The sequence below is a fragment of the Sitophilus oryzae genome, unplaced genomic scaffold (genome assembly GCF_002938485.1).
Source record: "Sitophilus oryzae breed Bouriz unplaced genomic scaffold, Soryzae_2.0 scaffold_111_pilon_pilon, whole genome shotgun sequence".
In the NCBI taxonomy this organism is placed as follows: domain Eukaryota; kingdom Metazoa; phylum Arthropoda; class Insecta; order Coleoptera; family Curculionidae; genus Sitophilus; species Sitophilus oryzae.
This window is the reverse complement of record NW_022145749.1, coordinates 9113543-9141297: the sequence shown is the minus strand read 5'-3', so window position 1 is coordinate 9141297 and position 27755 is coordinate 9113543. Positions and strand designations below refer to the sequence as shown.

General features: G+C 34.2%; 1 protein-coding gene across 7 annotated transcripts in view; it reads left to right on the top strand.

The window, feature by feature from the left end:
* LOC115885454 (retinoic acid receptor RXR-alpha-B-like) overlaps positions 1–27755 on the top strand; it is a 118276-nt gene that overhangs the window by 30475 nt on the left and 60046 nt on the right. For 5 of the 7 annotated variants that reach the window (XM_030904399.1, XM_030904388.1, XM_030904408.1 and 2 more), the window contains exons 2-3: positions 8220–8491; positions 15157–15174. The exons of 1 other annotated variant lie outside the window; for it this stretch is intronic. In XM_030904399.1, coding sequence (XP_030760259.1) covers positions 8377–8491; positions 15157–15174 — 133 coding nt within the window. In that variant the 5' untranslated portion in view covers positions 8220–8376. The remainder of the gene's footprint in view (positions 1–8219; positions 8492–15156; positions 15175–27755) is intronic. One more of the 7 variants, XM_030904417.1, reaches the window with a different exon arrangement.

The following is a 27755-nucleotide window of genomic DNA, read 5'->3' as shown; positions in this document are numbered from 1 at the left end:
AAAGGAATTGAGCAAAACATCAAGTATGCTATATTTTTGGAAAGGTACTTTTAAATTATTTTCTGTTGATAACTCTTAAATTATTAAATTTAAAAAAATTATACTTAAACCATTAAATTCTACGTAAAAAGGTGCCTTGGAAATGTTTTCACAAAAATACAAAATTTTCCATAGCAAAAAAATTACAGCGATTTGTTAAAAATGAACAATTTTGGAAAACACCCCGTAACTCATAAACGGTATTAACAGATATTGATGTGCGCTTTTCACCATCATGTTTTTGATAAAAACTAAGCTTCAGACACGGATATTAGTTTTCGTCTATCTCTTATAGAAAAGGATGTTTCTCTTTAAAAGCGTCCAATTTGGTCCACCCTGTACTTTAACCAGTTTCCTTTTGAATCTCATCCTGGTATTAGTCCAACGCGTCAAATTAAAATCATTTCTTTACTATAGTCTGCCCAACGACTCAGGGAAGATTTCGACAGACGATATCCAAAAAAGACCGAAAATACAATTTGTCTACTGTGAACTAAAATGACAGACACAACTGTCACTGCCAGGAATCCGACCAGAAATCCTCCCGTTGAGCAGACCATAGAACTTTTATTTTACATTTCGTTAAAAAAAAGATGAGCCGCGACCAGTGCGGCGCGGAGTTTCGCACATTATCAATGACCTTCCTCAATGATCCAGACGAAAATTGAAACGTGCCTGTGTGAGTGTGTATAGACGGTCAGGGTCAAATTGCGAACAAACATGTAAAATAACACAGGCCGATCGCGAAACTGCCTGATTATCTGAACTGCAGGCGCACTGTAAATATTTGCCAGTAGAAAAATGTTTACTTTTGAAGCGAAGGCGGCTTCCCGTCGAGCTATGAAACCGGGACGGTGCACTGTCTATTTCTGTTATCTGTATCTGTTTTCATCGATCGATGATTGGTTTGTTCCAACACAGAGATTTTTACTGTTTTAGGACGGTAATTGAGATCGCCGGCATCGGATTTGTACGCGTGTGTCGATTTGTTCAGACAGTTCTGTTACTATACCAAAATTATATGCGGATTGAAGGGGTTTTTGAACTGATTTTATAATCAAATTTATAACCTAATTTTTAATTGTTAATATAGGTTAGATATATTTTCGATATAAATTTAAAATTTTGTATTTTATTGGATTTATTTACCGGTTATTCACTTTATTCATTTTTTAATTACGAATTCACCATTGCTTTATTTAACAAAAGTTTTAAATCATGTTCATATGTGTGTGTTCATAAATGTGTTATCATCACATTTAGTACAAAAATATAACAATATTTATTTAAAATCTTTTTGTATGTAAAATTATATGGGAATTTCATTCATCGTCACTGGACGCCGTTTTTTAGAAATTTTTTACGATTACGTGTTTCTGAGATTATTAATTTGACGATTATGTTTTTTAATTCTTATCTCTTAATATCCTATCTTTTTAGGTTAAGTTTGCTAATATCTAATATTGTATGCCACTACTGATACATTAGGTATAATACCGAAGGTGATTTTTAGATATTAATTTTTGGGGGAACATAAAAGGTAGTTTAATAGAGATAGATTTATTATCGATCTCAAAATATTGTATCGTAATTTGGAGCAAGGTTAATGTGACGATGAAAAAATAAACAATATGGATTTTAAGGAATTACGAAATAATCCAAATATTATTGTTTAATGAGCTATTCTCTTCACATATTCTTTCTTTTTAACTATACATTCTTTTTTTATTACACCCTGTTCGATTTTAGTCTTAGTTTCCAATTCCAAGTTAACTGCCACTATATTCCGTCTCGTTTCATTACACTTTTTTATTCAGCAGCTTCGAATCTTTCTAAACTCTTTGCCCCGATCATCGTTTCTCTATCCACGTCGCACTCATCATCAGAGAAAGATTTTTTAATATAGCTATAGTAGATATATGGGTTTTCTATAAAAGAGCCAATTACGGCAAATTCATTTTCTTCACTTCCAACGACAAATTTCTTCCTAATAGGTTTTTTTATAAACCACACTACGAGCTCTGAGAAATAGGACAAGTAGTTTTTGAAAGGAACACTGATCAGGAAGGTTCCTATTTGAATATCTTTGAGCGTAAGCCCTTAAGGCCAAGAAGCAATTTTTCTCACATAATAAAATCACTAGTAACATATCCACTCATTCCGCTAGCAGATACTGATGGAATTTTTCTTGATAAAATTATTAATACTTACTTATTAAACTATTGTGGGTAAATTTAAGTAAACTGTTAAAAATCTAAATAATAAAAAAATCCATAAACTATATATATAATTGTCACTAGAAAATTACCATGGCTACACCAGCCATCTTGATTGCCATTTTATTGCCAAATCGCTTTTTATTCAAAATCTGAGCTAGATAGGATAGGATAACCTAATATAGATTGAAAGAGCATTTGAATCTGCTTTGATTTATTTTAACAAACATAGGGTGTTGCATTTGAAATAACGAAGTTTTTATATAAAATAAATCCTTAAAATAGATCATAATTTTTGGTACCCCTGTATAAATTTAAGGAACCAATAATAATTTTCACTAAAGTTTATTTCTCTACCTTTAAACTCAGCACAAGAATTAATTCTGAAAAGTAATGTGTACAGGGTGTTAATAATCTATTCTATTGTAGCATGCATATTTAAATATCTTTGAATATCTCAAAAACCAAAGATTTTAAACATATTTAACCCTTATAATAAATGCCTTTTTTGGGCCCAAGAATCCAAAAATAAAATAACATACCGGGTGTTCCATAAGAAAAAATATAACTTTGATATGGATCTTAGTTCTGAAAAACCCTGTATATTTCAAAATAATTTTAAATTGTGCACATTGCCTCCCCACATATACCCATAAAATATTTTGTTTCTATATCATTTCGTTTTCGTATAGTCAACCGAGGCGAATGAGGTGCGCCACCCGGTATATCTATATTATTTTGTCTATAATATAGAGTAGATGAATTAATGCAATGCAACATTTGAATTTAATTAAAAAAATATTCATAAGCACAGTTTTTTAGATTTAAATTATAAAAATTATCTATTTTTATTCTTTATTAACTAGAAGACATGTGTAGTGGAAATGTGTTCTACGTGACGTCATTGTTACGTTACCAGTAGTGATGGGAAAAACCGATTAATTTCAATAATCGAGTGCTCGAGTTTCAATCGATTTGAATAATCGAGCGAAATATCGCTCATATTTAAAAATACGGTTTTTCTTTCGCCCTTCGCTTGTTGTTTTCATAAAGCCAAACAGTAAGTTGCGTGCGCAGAGGACATATTCTTTCGGTGATGAATGGGAAGAAGCAAGCGACGAGTAATTCGCTATTCGCTTTATTGAGTTTATATCAAAGCATTGTCGATGTAGGTAGTAAAATTTTGTCACTCAGATACGCAACGGATAACGTCGTATAAATTTGCTACCTGCAATGTATGTAGAAAAATCGCTCGGCTTTTTATCGAGTATGTCACATTAAAATCAGATTTCAATTTCTTTCATTCTAGGATCGCTTGCATTCGTCGCTCGTAACTCGTCACTTGCATCGCTCGTTCATAATCGAGCGATGTCAGTTATTTCAATAATCGTAATAATCGAGCTATCCCATCACTAGTTACCAGGCCCTTCTTCTACCTAATATGGAGGAGCAATAAAACGCAGATACGTAACTGTTCGCTGATGTTTCCTAAATGTGACAAAACTTTGCTCACTGGGAATATTGGATAGTTTTTTCAGCCATTTTTGTTTACTATATTTTGTTATATTATTAACCTTTACAGCGCGCAGCGTACCGATTTAAAAAATATTAAAATCACAATCGCAGGTTACAGTCACAACGATTTATAAATCACACTTACAGTTTTGCTCATCTCTATTTCTTACACATAGTGTTTTCCCGGCTACTGCTTAACATTTTAAAGATAGAAATTCTGATTCAATATAATATATTGCAAAATAATTTTTTTTATGAACAATATTCTAATAAGACCTTTATATTCTATTTGCATTAAATTACTGAAATTTTGAATGTAGAAAGTCCAAGGGAGTCTTGGTCTTGGTCTTGCACTCGGTCTTGCATTTGCTCATCACTAAAAAATACTACAATTTAAGAAAAAAAATTGGTTTAAAGAATTAGATAAAATATATAGGGTGGTCCGAACTATATTCCGGAAACTTTAGCAGCATATTCTGCAGGTAAAAATAAGTAAAAAAGTTCGTATAAATGTATGCCTTAAAATGATTAGTTTCGGAGATACAGGGTGTAGAAGTTTCAATTTTATTTCGATTTTTTCCAAATAATTTCTGAAGTAACGTCAATATTTGGATAAAAATGGCGTCTGTGAGTTCTTTGACATGAGAAATTTGATTTTGATGTCAATATAACCTCTACTTGTAGAGGGGGGCGCTACCTACATATTTTTTAACTGGTTTGAAGAGTAATAACTTTTCGTCCGTACCTGTATAAAACTAGTGAGTTAAAAAATATACATTTATCATATCTTTTACGTAAAAAAGGTCTCTTGGTAAAAATCGCTACGTGTAATGTTTCTCGAGATATTTGGAATCGAAATTACCACTACCTGTCATCATTGACATAAATTGTTGACTAAATTGTTTTTGTGACAAAAATTCAACAGAAACTGTTTTATCATCATTTTTCCAAAGAAAAAATTATGATTAGTTTAAAAAAAAGTTCCCAAATTTCTCATTTCAGTCAAATAACTATCTGCTCAACATGTTTATTTTTAGCCAATAATGATATGTATTGACTATTTCCATTCTAAATATCTTGAGAACGGTTGCTCGTAGGTATTTTTACCAAGAGACATTTTTTACGTAGAAAATCACAGAGATGTACATATATTTTTTGACTTAGTAGTTTTATACAGGTATGGACAAAAAGTTAATACTCTTTAAAACAGTTAAAACACATGTAGGTGGCGCCCCTTACAAATAGGAGTCATATTGATATCAAAATCAAATTTCTCACGTCAAAAAACTCCCAGACGTCAATTTTCATCCAAATATTGACGTTACTTCAGAGATTATTTGGAAAAATTTGAAACAAAAATGAAACTTCTACACCCTGTATCTCTGAAACTAAGCATTTTATCAGTAAAATATGCTGCCGAAGTTTCCGGAATACAGTTCGGACCACCCTGTATACTTGAATATTGATTACAATATTTGTAAGGTGACCAACTGTACTCATTTACTGAGTTTTGTACTCTTTTTTCGCGAACCGTACTATTTTCAAATCCTGTACTCTGAAAGTACTCATTTGTGTAATTTTATACTCATTTGTATTTCTAAAACATTTTTTAATTCAATCGGTTTACAGTACGTGTAGCAAGTTTGAAAGAATTTTGTAAAGAGGTTGGTGTTCAATACAAAAAATCGCTTGGTTATGCCTAAGTCAGATGGCTTGCTTTAACACTACGTTCATATTTTTAAGCCTTCACAAATATCCTACAATTTTGAAGAAATTCTTTCAAAACGATATGTCAGAACCTATGCTTTATTTTCAGTCAGGCGTCGTTTTTTCATAAAATTAAGCCGGGTCCACATATGTAGCACTCTTTTGTATCAGGATCATGTATCACGTATCAAGAGTATGGGTCGTAAGTATGGACGTTTATTTGGGCTGTGTCGACTGAATATGCATATCGTGCCAAAGTAAGCGTCCATACTTCAATCAACAAATCACCTTGTATCGTCGTATCATGTTCATCAATTCTTGTCAGCGAACCCTCAATGCCCCTTTGATGATCGGAGAAAAACCGCTTCAAGACGGGTCACGGCGTATCTAGTCAATTGTATCGTTATACTGTATCAAAACACGTCCAAATGACAGATCGTGATACGTGCATCCGATACGCAGTGTTAAGATACGCGCCAAAATTCGGATTGGCATGTATCAGATACGGTATCACAAAGGTGTACCATATGATCGCGTTAATTCGGTGTCCAAACTAGCGATCATGAAACATGTTGGTGCAACGCGACGGAGATATGATACACGAAGATGCTACATATATACCCGGCTTTACTCTACAAATTGAAGGAGATAAAATTTCAGCAGCAGAAGTTTGTATTAGGCCGGGTCCACATATGTAGCAAATTGCTTTATCATATCTCCGTCGCGTTGCCCCAACATGTATGATGATCGCTAGTTTGGACGCAGAATTAACGCGATCATATGGTACACCTTTGTGATACCGTATCTGATCGATGCCAATCCGAATTTTTGCGCGTATCTTAACACTGCGTATCGGATACACGTATCACGATCTGTCATTTGGACGTGTTTTGATACAGTAGAACGATACAATTGACTTGATACGCCGTGACCCGTCTTGGGGCGGTTTTTTCCGATCATCAAAGGGGCATCGAGGGTTCCGTCCTGATAATATAAATGAGAATTGATGAACATGATACGACGATACAAGGTGATTTGTTGTACCGTCCACATACACTGATACGCACGCTTGTAAGCTGATACGTATGAATTTTATAAGTATGGACGCTTACTTTGGCACGATATGCATATTCAGTCGACACAGCCCAAATAAACGTCCATACTTACGACCCATACTCTTGATACGTGATACATGATCCTGATACAATAGAGTGCTACATATGTGGACCCGGCTTTATATTAAACGATTTCATACTGCAATGTAATTCAAGATTTAACGATGGATTTTTACCACTAATTCTAAAGAATAAACTGACCGTTTTGGAAGATTCCAATCCCGGTATAAAAAATGAATTTTTAAAAGAAGTTTGTCTTTGAAGAAATTCGAAGAGTAAATTTATATTTTAATGAAGAAAAATTGAAGAAATGGAACGATGAGAAAATAGAACTTGACAAAAGATAGGTAGAAATCTTTCGGCATTTTAAGCCGGGTCCACATATGTAGCATCTTCGTGTATCATATCTCCGTCGCGTTGCACCAACATGTTTCATGATCGCTAGTTTGGACGCCGAATTAACGCGATCATATGGTACAACTTTGTGATACCGTATCTGATACATGCCAATCCGAATTTTGGCGCGTATCTTAACACTGCGTATCGGATACACGTATCACGATCTGTCATTTGGACGTGTTTTGATACAGTATAACGATACAATTGACTTGATACGCCGTGACCCCTCTTGAGGCGGTTTTTCTCCGATCATCAAAGGGGCATTGAGGGTTCGCTGAGAAGAATTGATGAACATGATACGACGATACAAAGGTGATTTGTTGTACCGTCCATATACAATGATACGCACGCTTGTACGCTGGTACGTATGAATTTTATAAGTATGGACGCTTACTTTGGCACGATATGCATATTCAGTCGACACAGCCCAAATAAACGTCCATACTTACGATACAAGCTCTTGATACGTGATACATGATCCTGATACAATAGAGTGCTACATATGTGGACCCGGCTTTAGAGGTGTTCTACCAACATGAAAATTTAAAAGTTTTAATAGAAATTTCCTTATATTGTCCAGGTATCCGAACATCCTCATTTAGGAAAAAAATCCACTCCGAAGAAAAATATGTTTTTTAAAAGAAAATAAAGTTTTTATCGTTTTTTATTCTCTTTTTTTTCACCTATGAAATATTGCAAAGTGTACTCTTTTTGAACAAAAAATAGTTGGTCACCTTAATATTTGTCTAGATTTGTTTTAGATTTTTATCTAGAACACAAACATTACTGGGAAATTTAAAACATGTTTTTTCTAATATTTTGGGACCAGTGGCGGATACAGGAATTTATTTTAGGGGGCCCATATAAAAGGTAGAGTATGATTTTTAGAGCGCCATTTTTAACCCAAAAGCCTAGTATTTAACTCAATTTATAGATTTTCGGGGCCCCCCTGTAACACGTACCCTGGGATACATTGTAATCTAAAATACTGCACCGTCCCGATTTCTCGCCTCGACGCGACCGACGCATCCTCAATCTACCGTGGTCGTCGTCGCGCCCCGGCTTTATTTTTAAACATTTGAAACTTTTGTTAATGCAATCCAGACGAGTCACTAGTTCGGTTTGGTTCGCTTTCGTTCCCTCGGCTCTTTCTTACAACCTCTGTATATTTCAACCTTGAAAAAAACAACAGCATGCACCTAATTATTCAGAATCTTTTCTAACGTAGATCAGCGCGATTTGCAAGAGGATACGGATTAGGATTCTCGGTATAAAAAATTCTGCAAGTAATTAGAAAAAATAACTGAGACTGACTAGTGTGTGATTCGCGTTGATCGTGATAGTGAATTGGTCTGTGATATAAGTTCAGTGCGGTGTGAAGCAAGATGATGAAAAAAGAGAAGCCGATGATGTCGGTGACAGCTATAATTCAAGGGGCGCAAGCTGCTCAGCATTGGGGTAGGGGATTGGGTGGGTTTGCACCCCCTCAGATGTCTTTAGGTAAATATTAAGTGATAAAAACGTGGTCTATTTTTTGTACCATAACTAATAAATAATCAGTAAAAACAAACACTTATTTTATAAAGAAAGTTTCTTGTCAAAAAAGGTTTATAAATACTGTATAATATCGTGAAATTAGAAATGACGATCGATGACATTCACTAAACAGAGTGAGTCTTAAATAAGTGCAAATATTTTCAGGGCTGGTAGATCTCGATAAAAGAGACATATTTTCTCTTTACCGTTTTTCAAATAAATGAGATATTTTACTTTGAAAATGTCTAAAAAAAATGTTTTTTTGCTAAAATTTTGAGAACCACTGGATCTTTTCTGGGTTTTCTTTCTTGTAAATGTAATCTACTACCTATATTGCCATATTATCAACAATTAAAATATATTTTTGAACTAAAAACTATACAATATATTTTTCAACTAAAAACTAAAAAAAATTGCAAATTTTAATTTTTTTTTCGCGAAAAAAATCTCATAATCGTGTTTCTAGGGTCGAAATATACCACCCCTAAAAATATTTTCACTTATTTAAGATTCGCCCTGTATAATTTTACTTATTAAATGATAACTTTCGTTATTTCCAAGCCTACACTGACGCCGTTTTTTTTTCGGTACCTTAAATACATTTAATTCTGGTATCTACTTGATTTAAAGAATACTTCTGCTATACAGTATGTCTCGGATCGTCTTTACAAGAGGAAAAACTTTTTTATTATTAATATTTTGGGAAAAGTGCATTCTTCGTAAAAAAAACTACGATGGTTAATCCCGCTTATACTTTTTCAAATTTCTATACCTTTTTAGAGAAAATAAAAAAAAACATGGAAATATGGTTGAATATTTTCCTAAAGTCCTAAAAATCAAAACGCGTTTCTATGGTAATATAATTTCGTTTCCATTCATTCGTAAATTGTTATTCATAGAATTTTAATCAACGTAATATTTTTTGTTGTTTTAAAATGTCAAAGAAGCACAATATTTATTTAGTTCAATGCTACGGAAAGGGTGATGATGATAGATATCGGAAAATGTGATACACATTTGGTCAATAGTTAATACAAAATATCTCTTTCGAATATCAACAATGTACCTATTTCTTTTTATGACAATAATAGAAAAAGAAGTATTTGCATATTATTCATAAAAACCATTCAATTAATACCAACACACATCTCTGAAAGCCTCCCATTTCAATTAAAACACATACTGAGGTGTCAAATAAATATCACATACAGAGTGACGTTTACATTTACCACGTCAATTAGAGTGGGACGCCGGAATATAAATGGACGCACATTTAATATAGGCTGAAAAGAGATTAAAAAGCGCCGCGTTGGGGGCAAAAGCGTCGTGTCAGAATGTCAAATTGACTGTGAAGTTTAAATTGCCAGAGGCGTAGTGTAGATCCTGAGTATGCACAAAGTATGCACTGACGAGGTGTTCAGTGTGACATATGTTTGCTGGCTTTAGGCTTAGATTCGTGGTGGAAGAAGCTAAATTTATCTGACTTTTTTTGTTTTTAATGTATCAATTACTTTCACTTTTGTACTTTTAATTTTTTGTTTTTTACTTTCATTTCATTTTTGTTTGTATATTTTTTCTGGTTTCTTATACTTTTTTGTTTTCTTTATTTTGACATTGTTCTACGCCTTTCAAGCATTATGCATTGTAGTACTTGGGAACAAATAAAGTATTATTGTTAGTTCCTATACAGGGTTTTTCAAGCAATTGGATAGAGTCGACAGTTTGACGCAGGTAGTTTCTGTTTAACAAGTAGATGACAAAATCACAGTCTTGTCCATACACTTGATATGGGAAGCATACGCCATCTTGGACATATTTTTTTTCTTTGCATTTTTCGACAAAAAAAGGTTAACAACAAATTTGTAGAAATTAAATTCTCTCCAATTTTGTATGAATAGTTTTGCAGGAAAGTGGCTATACAGGGTGAATCTTAAATAAGTGCAAATATTTTCAGGGCTGGTAGACCTCGATAAAAGAATCATATTTTCTCTTTGCCGTTTTTCAAATAAGTCAAAAATAACTAAGATATTTTACTTTGAAAATTAAAAAAAAATGATTTTTTGCTAAAATTTTGAGCACTACTGGATCTTTTCTGGATTTTCTTTCTTGTAAATTTAATCCACTGCCTATTTGCCATATTATCAACAAATTATGTTTTTTAACTAAAAACTAAAAAAATTTCCAAACAATTTTTCAAAAAATTCGAATTTTTTTTTGCGAGAAAAATCTCATGTTTCTGGGGTCGAAATACACTACCTCTAAAAATATTTGCACTTACTTAAGACTCACCCTGTATTTTATATTACATATATTTATTTTTATATGTATTATACTCTACTATATTTTTTATTATTCTATTACTTTATTTTTTATTACAAGATTTTTATTATTTAAAAATTATAAAAATTCTGATTTGACCGTAATTTTTGCAATTTTTCGCATATTTGTAATAAAAAAAGTGACACATTTAAATAACAAAGTTATAGGGGACTTAATTCTCGACAATTTTTGTATAAGGAATATTTTCGTATGGTGTAGGTATACCGGGTGCGTCTCAAAAGTGGCCCACCCCCGTAACTTTTTTATTTTTTCAGATTAAAAAAAACAAATTTGGTATGTTAGTATATGACATAAATTAGGATTGATTGACGTTTTCAATAATTGTTTTCGGTCAGTTCTTGTTTCACCGGAAATGACTACATCTTTTGATTTTTAAATGACACCCTCCGTATTTTTTTACTTTATTCGATAGAAAATGACTTTCTGAATCGAATGACATATGATATGGCAACTTTTGACATATTCACTCAAAAACAAATTGTATTTTAAATTTCAATCTAGAGTGCAATGGCTGTGTTAAAAGCATATTTGGAAAAAGCATTTTTTTACAAATAATTTGATACCACATACTTGGTATTTTGAGTCAAGTTGTCATTATGAACCGCATGTTATAATTTAAAATAAACCATATGCTAAAATGTCAAAAGTTGACATATGATATGTCATTCTATTCAGAGTGTCATTTTCTATCGAATAAAGTTAAAAAATTTCGATGGTGCCATTTAAAAATCAAAAGTTGTAGTCATTTTCGGTGAAACCGGAAGTGACCGAAAACAATTTAGTATGTCAATCAATCCTAATTTATGTCATATACTAACATACCAAATCTTGTTATTTTATCTGAAAAAATAAAAAAGTTATAGGGGGTGAGCCACTTTCGAGACGCACCCGGTATAGTTCACGACTGGGAACGGGCTGAACATTGTATGAAAATTTGTTAACAAAAACCAGTGGGACAAAATTAGCAACTTAAATAAAAAAATCTATTATTATTACTTTTACATATATAACTTTGCTTTGAGGCCTTTACCCACACGATTTTCTCTAATAAAAGGTCGTTAGATTACGATTTTATGTAGTGCATTCCGACTGAGAATAAGTTTATGGAGATAATATAATTGTAAATAAGGTCAAGTGCAAATAATGAATCAGTCCTTGAAGTCGGACAACATTCTTACATTAATTGTTTGTGTATTAATATTAATTTATCGGTCCTATTATTATTATTTATCTCCGATATTAATAGTAGTTATTTATTCGAATTGCTTCTCGGTAATATGTATCTTGTTTGCAAATTTTTGGTATCACTAGTTGAAATAATTTCTCAAAATCCGAAGATGGCATTCGGGTCCAAAATTTTCTTTAGTTAAGTTGTTAAGCAAATTTAATGCGCAACAGTAATTTCTGTTTCTGAAATGTGAAGCCATCCTGTATTGACCTTTTCAATTTTCGCCCTCGTTCAAAGCACCGGCTACATAAAGCGTTTTACCTGCCAGTTTTGCGTGTCAGGTAAAACGGAAACTGTCTGAAAAACTGACGACACTGACGAAAGTTCTCAAGATGGCCGTCCGCCTCATTTACACATATCGTTTTATTTGTCAGGTTAGACGGATTAAAAACTAGTGTATACAGGGTAGTTTTAGGTAGTCTATACTCGGTAATTTTACCTGCGGTTTTATAAAGTATAGGGCATTGTGTTTAGCGAAGTTGAATTTTTCAAAACATAGAGCTAATTGAAAATACAACTTTGAAAAACACCTCTCTGTAGTATTGAGCAACAAAAAGAATTGGAAGAGAGAAACATTTGCTCAGCAGTTGAAAGACCATACCATAATCTCGTATATGTTTCCAAAACCAAAGCAAGAACGGGGATAGGAGTATTTGGGCTGAAAACTTACAACCTATGCCAGCATCCAAAGAATGCCTAGAGAAGCCGAACAAATTAGGCGCCAGCTCATCAAGGAATAAAAAGTAATGACACAGCAAGCGATGTAGCTAGAAAAGGAACAAACACTTTACTAACTGAACCAGAACCATTCTGCTTCCTAAGTGGAAACCTTAAAAGCAGAACTCAAGAACCTGGAAAACACCATCCGTAACCTGGAATGGGGATTTTCCAACGCCAAAGACGCTCGAGGAAATTTGTCAGGACTTGGACCGAGAAAAATCAAAGATTTTCCGTGATTTAAGTAAGAACAATCTTTGGATTGTCACGGGGTTTTTAACAGACAATGTCTCCTCAATCAACACCTCAATAGATTGAAGCTAAAAAAACAATGGCGAATGTAGATTCTGTGGGGAAACACCAGAACACCTCATCACTGAATGCGCCGAGACGACAACCATTCGTGCTATAACTTTGGTACGACTGATATCGCGGAGGTGGAGGTCTAACCTCTGCAAAACCGTCTTATAGGTACTGGGTTTTGTCAAAGACCTGAGACTCTATGATGAGTTATAATTCAAGAAAAAGGGACACAATAGATCTACATATAAGGTCGCGATGATTAACCCCCCCCCTCCCATACAATATACGATCTATAAACTACAAGGTTTTACTTGATGCGTTTTGACTGACATGTAAAACGTTATGTGTAGACGGGTCTTTTGATTCCTAAAAAGAAAAAGTAAACAAGATTCCTCGTGTTTATTAAAACGCTGTCTGAGTTGAGCCAAGAATAAAAAAGGAAACTTGGACCCTTTCCAGACATTTTTTACAAGGATATTTCGTAGGTCGCCCTTGACGCAAATAAAAATATTTGTCATTGACAGACAACAAAACAGATGCGAAAAAATCTCTAATTAGTTAATTTTCCCGACCGGATATTTTATATGTATAATTAAAAAAGTACTTTAACAAAGATTGCTTAAAACGTTAGTCCTTGAACTATCCTTCGCCAAAAGAATCCTCTACCCTAAAGTTTTTCAGCTTTGATATTTTATAATTTTTTTGTTTTTCATTCGATTATCATGATATTTTAGCAATTCGGTTAATTGTTATTGTTTTTAGGATTCCGTAACTCAAAAGAAAAAAAAACGGAACCCTTATAGGCTTGGTGCATTCTCCGCCGGTGCTGCCACCATCGGAGAATATCGTAAACAACTAGTATATACAAATACATTTGTTTAAATAGCGGATATAGGAAAAATTATTATATAATTACTCCAAAAGTGTTAGGAAGTTTAATTATTTGTGAAAATTCTAAAATTAAAAATAAAAAAGTAAATATTTTGATATCTTTTTAAAATTATTATTCCAGCTAAAAAACTTTTTTAGATGAGTTCAACTACGGTAGCGAGCATAGTTTTAATCACCGGTTTTGCTAGTTGGATCATGATTGGTTTGGTTTGGTTTGGGGCTATGATTGGGGCTATTTTAGCTATAACGAAATTTTTTAAAGATACATAATTATAATTTTAGATGTTCATAAAACATTTAATCACTAATTGATTAAAAAAAGTATACCATTAATATTGCAAATTATATTTTATCCTCTCATTGTATATGTCTATTTAATTTTTTGATTATGTAACGAGCACTTTGTTTACTCACTTGTTTCGTCCAACTGCTTTAATCCATTTTTGTTTTTGATGAAATCGATGTGAGAAACTATGCAGCTATAAAATGTTGTTTCGGGATAGTTGAATATCCGAGAAAGTTGAATTATTGAATCTTATTGCACCCAACAACGCCCTAATTATGCCGGGACCCCGTTAGCCAACACAACACGCGCGCCATGCCACCCAACGTCATGAAGATCTGTGCGTATCCGTCCGTCCGTCTGTTTGTCTGTCTGTCAAGACCTTTTATCTCGGGAACGAGTGGACTTATCGAGTTGAAATTAAAACCATTTACTCATGTGTACATCAGTCCCTTGAAGCTGTAAAAAAACGAAACCAACTAGGTTAGGTTAGGCCGTATTTATTCTACATAAAGAAAATACGGCGGTTGATGCCGCAGAAAACGTCGAAAAAAATATTTTGACACTCTCAAGATAATCAAAATATAGGTATAGGATATTTTCCGACTTATGAACTATGAAATACTGTTTTTTGATTTATTAAGTAACAAGTTTTCTTTAGACGGCATTATACAGGTATAAACCAAAATTATATTTTTGGTTATAATTCCATAACACTTGTCGGACAATTAAGGAATTAAGGCGGTTAATTTTGTTTACACACTGCTATAATTTTAGATGTACTGACAATTTTATACTAATAATTGGCTATTTTTTTGTTTCTAAATAACTATATGACCATTCTAATCTGTTTTTCTTTTATTTAAGGTTATCCGTGCGCCAATGGTGAGTACCAACAAGCAAACTAAAATGTTATCTTTTATGTTGTGTTGTTTTGTTCGCTTAACGTCCTTTATTACATCTTCAAATGTGCTTGTTTTTTTTTCGGCTCATGTTCATGTTTCACCGGCTACCCACCATTATCACGCATCACAGAGCACTAACTTTTCATTTTCATATGTTTTCTGAAATCGCTTTTTAATGAGTGTATGTTATTTATTTGAATTATTTATTATACGTGATAAAGCTTCGAGTTTGTCTTAATTAATTTGGGTTTCTCACATTTTGGAATGGGAATCCTCCAACGGTCTAAGACACTCGAAAAAATTTATCAGAACTTACGACCGAGAAAAATCAAAGATTTTCCTTGATTTATGTGAGAACAATCTTCGGATTGTCACGGTTTTTTTAACAGGACACTTGTCTTCTCAGCGAACACCTCAGTAGTTTGAAGTTAAGAAACAACGGCTAATGCAGATTCTCTGGGGAAATGGGGAAACACCAGAATACCTCATCACTGAGTGCGCCGAGACGACAACCATTCGTGCCATAAACTTTGGTACGACTGAGATCGGAGATGGCGATTAACTTTGAAGTCGCTTCAGATACTGGCTTTTGTCAAAGCCCGGAGACTACTGTATCATGAGATTTAACTATTTATAACTCAAGAAAGGAGGACACACCATAGATCTGTAAGGTCGCGGTGATTACCTCCCCTCCTAAACATTCTACATTCTTATATTTGACAGTGGCCTGCATGAAAATCGGTCCTGACACCATTCTTGCGGATTCTTATGTAAAGTGATCTCCGTTTTTCCCCATCACCCCCTATTTTTGGGGGGAGGAGCCCTACCTATTTTTACTAATATGACTTTTCGATAGTTTGGTCGTATGAAAAGAATTATTTTGGCCTTTACATTGTCATTTCTGGAGACTATAAGCGTTATTAAGCGTATCAAGATATTAAGCGTTTTGAAAACAAGGATTTGTATTAAGGCGGTAGTTTTTTTAGTAGGGGGTCATCCTCGATTCCATCAAGGCATCGCTAAGCTGGAGAATTTTCAGGAAAGGGGAATGCTAGCATGTTGGTGGCGTACTGCTGGTTTGTGGTACGAGAGAGTTATGCATAGGATTTCCAGATTGTTATAGCTAAATCCCGGGAAAATTTCGAAAATTCTGTGAGAGTAAAGCTTGATTTTCATGCATCCGTTGTCCAACGATACGATGATATGATATTAATTTTATTGGTTGAATTTAAAGACTTCGATTGGTTAGAAACGGTTAACCAATCGCGCGTCGGACAACGGATGCATGAAAATCAAGCTTAAGTGAGGACAAAACACAGCTACCAAAAAAAAACGGCGGAGTTCCAAACAATTACATATCACCACCTATTCTACACTTTAGGGAATAGAGGGTGAAAACTAAATTAAAACATATCATAGTCAAAACTTGTTTTTTTGACACTTGCACAAACAACCATAAACGAAGAGATAATTACAAAAAATAAAAATAATTACAAAATATCAGAAATGCAAGGAAATAACATTACGACAGAAAAGAATGTAATTAATATGGAATATTAATGAAATAATATTAAGCAGAAATGTATATTTTTTACTTTAACTAAAATACCGTGTGCGTCTCAAAAGTGGCTCACCCATATAACTTTTTTATTTTTTATGACATAAATTGGGATTGATTGAAGTATTCAATTGTTTTTGATCACTTTCTGTTTGCCCGAAAATGACTACAACTGTTGATTTTTCAATTGCAGCCTCGGTATATTTTTACTTTATTCGATAGAAAATTACATTCTAAATAGAATTTACATATCATATGTCAACTTTTGATATTTTAGAATAAATTGTATTTTAAATTTCAAGCTAGAGTGCCATGGCTGTGTTAAATTAAAAACATCAATTTTTAATCAAGGTGCCTTGGAAAAATAGATTTGATCGTCTAATGTTTTTCGTGTCTTTTCCTGACCTGTTAAAAGCTGCCCAAATCATATTTTAAATCGTTTTTATCTCAATTTTTTAAAGTGGAATAAGTGTGGCCCATAGCATATTTGGAAAAAGCATTTTTTTACGAATAATTTGGTATCACACACTTGGTAGGTATTTCTTGTCAATTTGACGTTATGAACCGCATGTTACAATTTCAAATAAACCATATGCGAAAATGTCAAAAGTTGACATATGATATGTCATTCTATTCAGAGTGTCATTTTCTATCGAATAAAGTAAAAAAAAATACCGAGGATGTCATTTAAAAATCAAAATGTCTAGTAGTTTCCGGTGAAACAGGAAGTGACCAAAAACAATTGAATATGTCAATCAATCCTAATTTATGTCATATACTAACATACCAAATCTCCGTTTTTTATCTAAAAAATAAAAATAGTGAGCCACTTTTCAGACCCACCCGGCATAACGTTTAGTTTGCGTTTTCCGGAATAGTATTATGATATTCCGGGATCCGGAACAACTTACCTAAATCCGGGATTTTCCCGGAAATCCCGGACGCCGGGCAACCCTAGTTTTTCAGACTCTCAGAGTATAAATTGCAAGCAAGCACCAAATGTAGAATTTATTGACATTATGCAATCATGTCAATAAAATTATTATTATTGAAAAGTGATAAAAATATGATAACAATAGAGAGGGATGCTCCCCCGAAAATGGTAGGTAGTAGAAGAAAACGGGAGGTACATTTTCATTCAAGGCGTTATTTTACATAAGAAACAGCAGGAATGGTGCCAGGGCTAGAGAAAAAAAATATATATTTTTGCACAGACTAGTGTTATTAGTTTATAATATTTATTATATTCTGATAGGTGCCCCAGTTTTAAGTTCATTGTTTACCAGTCACCTATTATAACACTATTAACGACAGTATTGTTAAATGTAATTAAAACCATCGTTCTGTTTATAATAAACGACATTTTAATAAACAAATCGGCTGCTTCAACGACTGGCAAAATAGTTCGGCTGCGATCCATCAACAAGGAGCTATATTTATTTGACCCGGTGACCGACTAACAATGGCCAAAATCGTGCTGCTGTCGCTGCACATCTGTTTTGTAGAACGACGCTGCTGTGTCGACCAAAAAAAAAACTAAAATAGATCGCTCATAGTTTCGTAAATGAATTAAGTAAACAGGTGGACGTGGATGTGGGTTGCACTAGTTTTTTATTTTCGGAAATAAACCGCGGGTTTGAAGTAATGGAAATGTTCTGTGTTGTAATCGGTTTCGTTATTTTGTATTTATTCAGGTTCTTTGTCAAAGTTTATAAATATTTGTGTGTTTTAAGTAAACACCTTTTTAACTCTGTGCACGCTTTTGGCTTTATTAAAATTGAGTTTGGTGCACATGATTAGAAGTGTGCTTATGTGATTATTTGTGTATGCTTTAAACACATTGTGTGAGCGTAGCAATGTTACAATAATAGGGGACCAGGGCACGAAAGGCACAAGGATAACGAAAAGGCAGATGAAATGGCCAAACAAGATTCATCAATGCCATTCATTGGTCCACAACCCTTCCGCGGCGTTGCAAAAGCAGTGACGAGAATGGCCAGAAAACAGATCCCAAAATTGGTGGAGAAATTCACCAGGGCAGAGATAGGCAAAAAAGTTCTAGTAAAACAGTCGCCAAAATTCATGGCAGGCCTGATAAGAAAGACAGTTAAAGCTGTAGTGGGTCTACTAACAGGGCATTGTATGGTGAATAAGCATCTAAAGCTGATGGGATTGACGTAAATCTGAAGAATATTTTTTATCGGTGCGACAGCCTAGCAACTGTGCGTTTTTTACTAGACAATGGTAGCCATTGACAGAGAGCTATATGAGGGTTCAGTCTCCAAGTTTCTAGATTTTTTAAAAAGGTAAAGGCTGGAGAATGTAACCTAAAGATCAGAAGAGGACCACAATAGTTACTACTGAATAGATCACAGTGGAACAGGCCGATAGTTATCTCGAAGAATATGATCTAATCTACTGGCTCTGGACCAAGATAGAATTTCAATGATCCTTGTCTTGTTAATTCGTCGGCTTTTATGTTGCTTTCGATGCCGGTATGACCCGGCATCCAAGGTGATTTAATCCTGTTTCTTTCTACCAGAGTTCCAAATTCATCCAGGTATTCCCAGACGAGTCTCAACGATACCTTTGAGCTCATAAGCGCTTTAAGTGCCGCCTGACTATCTTAGCATATGTATGTATATTGATGAGCTTCCCTAAGTAAAGATCTTCTAATCTTTTCTCCTGCGCCGTGTAGAATGGCGAAGATTTCTGTCTGGAATACGGTTGAATTGAGTATTTACCCAAGGAAAAGAATTGTCATTGGTCCTTCCCCAAATGATCCAGTTCCTGTTCCATCAGCGGTCCGTTAGTCCGTTTGAAGGATTATTTTATCTGTCCACATTCCTCGGTCCATTTTAGTTACCTCTACTTTGTTGTAGATAAAGTCCTATTTTTGCCACTGCCTGGATGTGAAGATGCGGAAGGTCCAGAAACTCATGTCCATTGATGCAGTGGACAGTGGACGTTGATTTCATTCCCTCTCATTTTTTTTAAGCGCTAATGTTAAAAGTTGACATATGATATGTCATTCTATTCAGTGTCATTTTCTATCGAATAAAGTAAAAAATAGCAAGGGTGGCGTTTAAAAATCAAGAGTTATAGTCATTCCCGGTGAAACAGGACGTGACTGAAAACAATTGAAACGTCAATCAATCTTACTTTATGTCATATACTAACTTACCAAATGTTTATTTATCTGAAAAAATAAAAAAGTTATAGAGATAATCCACTTTTGAGAAACACCCGGTATACCGAATGTTCTTGGCTGATCATGTACTAGAAGTATTAGGAGAAACAGAGAACACAATATCTAGTTTGAATATTTTTTGTTCATATTATGCATAACAATAACATTCATTAAAAATTGAAAAAAATGTTGGGAAAACACACAATTTTAAATTTTTGAATAATACCCATAATAATTACTAATTAATTTATTAATAAAGAACAGTTTGCTCTTTGAAGTTTTTTTTAAAGAGCACAATTGAAGAAGACCTTTATTAATTCTAATTAAGATGAGCCTACGGTCATGGAAACTTTGGATGAAATTTAATGCGTCAAAGTAATGAAGCCTGTGCTGACACTAACAATAATGCCCTTCAAGATAATGAACTCACTCCCGACGTCGTAAACAACCCCTTTCAACCCTTACCGACCCCACCCACAATGCTGACGTAGTTAATGTAGTTATTTACGTCCCATGGCGAAAATATCAACTGGGCGTTGCCAAAGACTACAAAACAAACTTTAGATATTAAAAGCGATACTCTAATATAGTAAACAACTAACTAGCTGATGCCTATTTAGTTGCCCTAGAATGTAGAAAGATGAATAGAAAATACACAAATAAGAAGAAGAATAGAATGGAAACAAGAAATGGCCATCTTATCTGATAGTCAAGTAGCATTAAGAGCGATCAACTCAGTAACCATCAATTCGAAGTTGCTCAAAGAATACCTAGAGAAGAAGCTGAACAAATTAGGCAAATATAATAAAGTCCTCCTACTCTAGGTGCTAGCCTACCAAGAGATAACGAACACTCTACTGACTGGACCAGAAACCAGAACCGTTCTGCTTCCCAAGTGGAAACCAACTTAAAGCTGAATTCAAGAACCTGGAAGACCTATCCGTAACCTCGAATAGGAATTCTCCAACGGTCTAAGACACTCGAAGAAATCTCTCAGAACTTACGACCGAAAAAAATCAAATATTTTCATTGATTTAATTAAGAACAATCTTCGGATTGTCACGGGGTTTTTAACAGGACACAGTCTCCTCCTCCTCAATGTACACCTCAGTAGATTGAGGCGAATGCAGATTCTGTGGAGAAAATGAGGAAACACCAGAACACCTCATCACTGAGTGCACCGAGACAACAAACATTCGCGCCATGAACTTTGGTACGACTGATATCGGAGACGGAAAACAAACCTCTGTAAAACCGTCCTAGATACTGGCTTTTGTCAAAGCCCTAAGACTGTATCATGAGTTTTAACTCTTTATAAAGATGGCTTCGCTTTGAATGTCTTGATTTTAAAATCGAATATTTCAGTTAGCTGTTATATCGATTGGCTCTGGATCAACTACTAGAAGATCTCAAAGCTATTTGCTAGAGTCAAAAAGCAAAGCGAATTTTAATGCTTCATCCACCATTCCAGTAAGCTGCAGTAAATATTATTATTCACTAGTTAATGTTTATTTAGTTAGTACTGATTTCCGGCTTTTACTGTGACATATACATTGTATAGACAATGTTTCAAAAGTTTAACTTTATTCTGTTTTATTTACTATAAAAAAAGAAACAACGTAAAAGGAAACCAGTGGCATATGCGGCAACACTGCCGCTAGTCCAGACCCCCCGACTCCGCCGCTGGAAGAAAGGTGATTCGAATGACAGACGGCAAACGGTCGGCGGCGCCCAAGGCCACCTACTTATTCAACGCATCGATGCTTTGTCCTCCCACTCTTCGCACAAGGTCATGAAGGACACGCTGTTTGATGGTGCGGTTGGCAATATTAGATAACAAGTAATTTTTATTTTCAATTTGCTTTGAGAAAATTGAATAGTAAAAAGGATATCAATATTTAAAATAGTATACACGTGTATTTCACCTAGTAGTTGGACACATAGTTAGACACGATACTATATTTTTAACAAAATTCACACATACTGAATGGTTGGTTGGTTATTTAAAGCAAAAAATGGGGAACACGATCGCTTACCGAACTCCATTTAACATAATAGCCGTTTTGGTACCACCTATCTGAGACCCTATCCCTAGGGATGGTACAATTGGATTGTTAAGTATTCATAACCAATCGGTGACATTGAGGCGACGAATAGCGTCCGTTATGCTCTACCCGGCAACATCTTCGAAGTTATAGCCTTTGAGGAAACGATTCTGGATCTTGTACAAGGCCGGACAGCGGCATAGGACTGTTTTTTCACTTTTTCGGGTTCTTGCAGTTTTGAAAAGCATCGTTAAAAGGGATGCTCATTCTCGCCCCATGTTTATCAATAGGCCAGTGTCCTGTATCCTGTATATGCCTCCGTTATCTCTAGCATAGCAATATCTTTACGCGTTTTTTTCACTTCAATAAGGTCGAAATTGTTCAAGATGGTAATGGAATTTCGAACTTAATTTAAAACGTTACGGAGTTTTTGCTAATCACGGTAGAATAATCCTGAGCAATTTCCATAGCGAAAATGCATTTAACTAGATAGAACGGCAAACGAAACCATTCCAGGCCACCGGCATGGCAGGGAGAGGCAGGCAGCAAAGTGGAGAATAAATATGGAATACAAGTTAATCCAGTAAAATTGTATCGCCGTATAGAGAGTGAAAAAAAAATTACGGGCAAGCTGATTTTTTCAGAGTTTGTCAGCGACTGTCTTCTGAGTGTAAAACTAACAAAATCGGAAATTTTCCCCTTGCGGTTTTTGAGCAATAGGGGTGGTTTTTTTAAACTGTACTACAACAAAATAATTAGACGTAAATTGTACATAAGAACATTCTCTATAAGTTCGCCTAATTATTTTTTTTATAAGTTTATTATTTACGGGCTTAGCGGCCGTTTCGTGAGCCCTTTGGAGTGGTTTTCTGTTTTTCAAAAAGTTTGCTTTACAGCAAATTGACCCATATGAAAGTTGTTCATAATAAATGGACAAGCAACTTTTCCTCATGCATTTTTTTTGTAGCTTAATTTTTTTTGGAGATAGCGTCCTGTTAGTAGTTTTCAATGTTATTCTTTTTTCAGCAAATTCACCCTAGGAAACTCGTTCAAAATAAGAGTACATATACCTTTGCTATGAATTATGAACTTTTTTTTCAACTTGACTATTTTTGGAGATAGCGCCCAGATCATGAACAAGTTGTGCTAGCTTTAAATGTCTTTTTTTTCAGGAAATTCACAAGTGCTATTGGAAAATGGATTCGTGTTTTATTTGCTCATTCACTTGATGAATTCCATGTTTCGATTTGGGGAAATAAATACATATCATAGGGAAGTTTGCATGTAATTTTACTATGAACACATTTAAGTTGGTAAATTTATAGAACTAAACAAAAATTATGAAACTACCCCAATTTGTTCTGAACTATCTCCAAAAATAATGAAGCTACAAAAAAAATCAAGAGGAAAAGTTGCTTGTCCATTTATTATGAACAAGTTTCATACGGGTCTGTTAAACAAACATTTGCTGTAAAACAAACTTTTTGAAAACCACCCCAAAGGGCTCATGAAACGGCCGCTAAGTCCGGAAATAATAAACATAAAAAAATTCATCAGGCGAACTTATAGAGAATGTTCTTATGTACAATTTGCGTCTAATTATTTTGTTGTAGAACAGTTTAAAAAAAACCAGCCCTATTGCTCAAAAACCGCAAGGGGAAAATTTCCGATTTTGTTTATTTTACACTTAGAAGACAGTCGCCGACAAACTCTGAAAAAATGAGCTTGCCCGTAATTTTTTTTTTCAAATGACAATTTTATTGGATTCGTTTCATAAAGTAAACATACATTCTTTTAAAATTGAATCAAATAAAACGCTCACACTATAAGGGTGTCCAAATTCTAGCTTTATCATTGGGATCTCCGAAAATAGAAGAGGAACGAGGTCGGTTAAAGAGAGGCAAAGTTGCGCAATTTGATGTTGAACACAAATCGAATATTCGCGATTTCATTTTTATTTTTGACTCTATTTGAATAGTTACACCCTGTATAATAGGACACCCTGTACATAGTATTATAATTCGACTAAGGAAGTAGCTGAAATAAAGTATTTTACTGATGAAACGTACAGAAACCCGTTAGAAAATCCTTGAAAAACCAAAAAATAAATGAAACCGGAATTATAGACTGTAGATCATTTTTTACTACGCTGATTCTCTATTAAAACAGCTCGTTAACATTTGGATTGGTAGTGGTTTAATATATTTGCTTCCAAATGCTAAGGTGTACATAATTAATTTAATGTAGACGCTCCGGTTTGAACTTATCCATTCTTTGTTGCTTCGAAAAGTCAATGGAATTTGATTTTTATTATGCACGAATTTTTGTTTGTATTAAGTCTATGACTATATTCGTATATTAGAATAAATAGTAAATTTATATTTATCTATTATATCCGTAATTATGTCCGCATATTATTAACCTTGTATTTCATGGGAGATAAAGATTATATCTTGCTATAAACTTTTTAGTTACGATTTTTTTTGGACTTTCCTTATAATTCACCCCTCTTCTGTTTCTATACAGTTCTGAAAACAATGCTTATTCTGCTTAGTGTGTCTACAGGGTGGTGACAATTTCCAGGGCCGTTCCTGGCGAGCGTGCAGTGCGTGCACGCACGTAGGCGCAACATTTTGGGGGCGCAAAATCGAAGTGTCAATCAGTACTTTGTAACAAAAAACCAATGCACTTTCTTGTTAATAAACAAATATTTAAACATACATCATAGGATAAAGTTTGCTTAGCGTCTTTTTTGCGTTGGCCGCACCGAATAAACAAGTCTAGGGCAATCTGCCGGCAACACATTGATCTCATCTATTTATTTTTCATTTTATTCATTTTATGGAAAGCACTGTTCATTAAAATGTTGTATCCTATATTATAGGGATTGTTTCTCTCTACATTTCCTGTCTCACAATATACCGTTTGTTTCGGGGAAGGGATCAAATTTTCATAGTTTTGACGATTTTACAGAAATCAGTGCATGTCATAGATTTATGAAGTTAAAGATGTAGCAAAGACCACTGCGCATCCTGCCAGTTTCCCACTCCAGGATTCCAAGCGCTCGGACCAATGAATAACATTTATTTGAATAACGCGCCGACTGGGGCCGATGAGCTGTCAACCGACTCTATTTTCTGCCATTTTCGTTGTGTCAGCTGTGAAGGGATCATAGTTTTCATAGTTGTCGATTTTCGACAGAAATCAGTGCATGTATATTATTTTGTATATTTTCCATTTTATTGATTTTATGGAAAGCACTTTTCTTTAAAATGTTCTATTCTATGTTATAGGGCTTGTTTCGCTCTACAATTTCCTGTCTCACAATGTACCGTTTGTGTCGGGGACGGGATCATAGTTTCATAGTTGTCGATTTTCGAAATAAATCAGTACATGTATATTATTTCGTATATTTTTCATTTTATTGATTTTATGGAAAGCACTGTTCATTAAAATGTTGTATCCTATGTTATAGGGCTTGTTTCTCTCTACAATTTCCTATCTCACAATGTACCGTTTGTGTCCGGGAAGGGTTCATAGTTTCATAGTTGTCAATTTTCGAAAGAAATCAGTACATGTATATTATTTCCGATTTTTAGTTTATTGTTTTTATGTATTTCATATAAAATGGGTCAGTTTTTTTCTTTGGGGTACTATTTTTGTTACTAAATATTTTTGTGGTTTTGTTTGTTTTCTTTATTTAATAAATGTTTTTATACTTTAATTAGAATAGTTTTTTTACATTTCCAATTACATATTGCTCGTTTGTCGCAGAATATAAATTCTTTAAATTTTTGATATTAAGATTAAAATATATAATTGATTTAAAAAAAAAAGGGGCGCACCAAAGAATGCTGTACGTAGGCGCCAGATACCCCAGGAACGGGCCTGACAATTTCGATGCTGAACATTAGCATCTCAGAAACTACGAGAGATACGAATTCGGTTAAATATGGGACAAAAGTTGCGTAATTAGAAGGTTGACAAACACCTATGAAGAAAATCCCGGTATCTTGATAGTTTCGGATTTATATAAAAAAGTGAAAATAATAAGTTTATTTTAAATGACAGTATCTTCAGAATTATTGTATCTATTGCAACGTAAGTTGGTAGTTTTATATTTTTAACCTCGGCCAATTAAATGCCGTTTTCAGATAATTTCTAAGCCTTCTAGATTCCGCACAACAACAGTCAAATTTTTGTTTTCTTATGGCCGCCATTTTGAATTGTTACACTATTAGATAGAGCGAAAAAAGTCTATACGGTGCTATCTAATTTTTATTCATTATTATGAAATTTCACTAAAAAAAAATATATTTTTTAAAAATTCGCCTAAGATCAAGTCTGCCTTAGAAGTCCAATTGACACTTTATATGTCAGCAAGTTATTTTTTGTTTATTCTATTAAGTGTCAAATGTGATTTTTTTATGCTAAATATACCAGAATTTGTAAATAAAGATTCATCCGTCTATTATATTTTTTTTAGAAAAAAGTCTCTTGAACATTTTCCCGAAACCATTTACAAAATTCTAATCTTCTCTCGTGATCACCATCATCTAAAAAAATGTAAATTTGGTACACATTTACATTAAAAGTTGCGATATTTATGTTTTTTGATAATTTTCCCTACATAAGAATCACTTATACAACACTCGCGACAGTCGCGACTTACTTTACGGCTAGAAGTTTCCGGATAGTTCAGTCATTGGGGATCAAAAAAGGGGCCTGCTTGGAAAAAAGTTCGGAAGTTTTGAAACTTTGCAGGTTTATAGGTTTTAGGGTTTCTAACTAAAATCCATAAAATGCACATTTCCAAACTTGCCGCCGGCGCTGCCATCTTGTCCAAAATCGGTATTTTGTAAATATCTCGAAAACTATGCGTTTTTCGTAAAAATTTGAAGAGAGCAAAATTAAAGAGAATAAAATTTCCTATAAAAAGGTTACATGAAAATTTTCGCTAAAGTCAACCGTTTAGGCACAAAATCCCTGGAAATTTTACAATTTTGCGTAAAGTATGATATACATACTATAGTCGATTTTCCGAAATCAAATGTCGATTAGTGTTCACTAAAACTAGTTTTAGTTTAGTTTCTTCAATTTTGTCACACAACAGTGGCGTATCATTAATTTGCTCATTAATTTATGAATAATTAATTGTCGTGCTGGACAGCATTCATTGCGAACTTACCACCAGGTTCAGCATTGGTCTGGTTGTACCAAAGATGCCGAAGAATGGGGTTGGAAGAAAACAAAAACAGACATTACTCCAGTCACAACGTTGAAAGATCCAGCTCCAAAATCCTTAGAGGCATTTTTATCCTGTAAATGCAAAACCAACAACTGTGGTAAAGCCACAAATGCCTGCGGACGCAGAAAAGCAGGATTAAAATGTTCAATGATTTGTGTATACTGCAATGGGAAATCCTGTGACAACGTCACTGAAGTGTCACTCGACGAATCCGATGAAGAGGAGTTGGACTTGCCTGTAGATATCCCTCTGGCTGCTGAAGAGGAAGAGTTCTGAGGTCGTATTGAGAGACCAACCTGATGAGCCCAGCACAGCAGACACGATCGACTTTGGCATCAATGAGCCAGATCCGTCGGGCTTGTGCAGATAAGTTAAAGTTTTTAATTTACCTAGTGGAGTACGCCTCCGGGGAGACCACGTTAAAATAAACGCGCCATGTACTTTATCTCTTTGGTGGTGTGGAAACAAGTACACATTTTCAATAATTAAAATTAATTATTGATAAATTAATGAGCGAGTT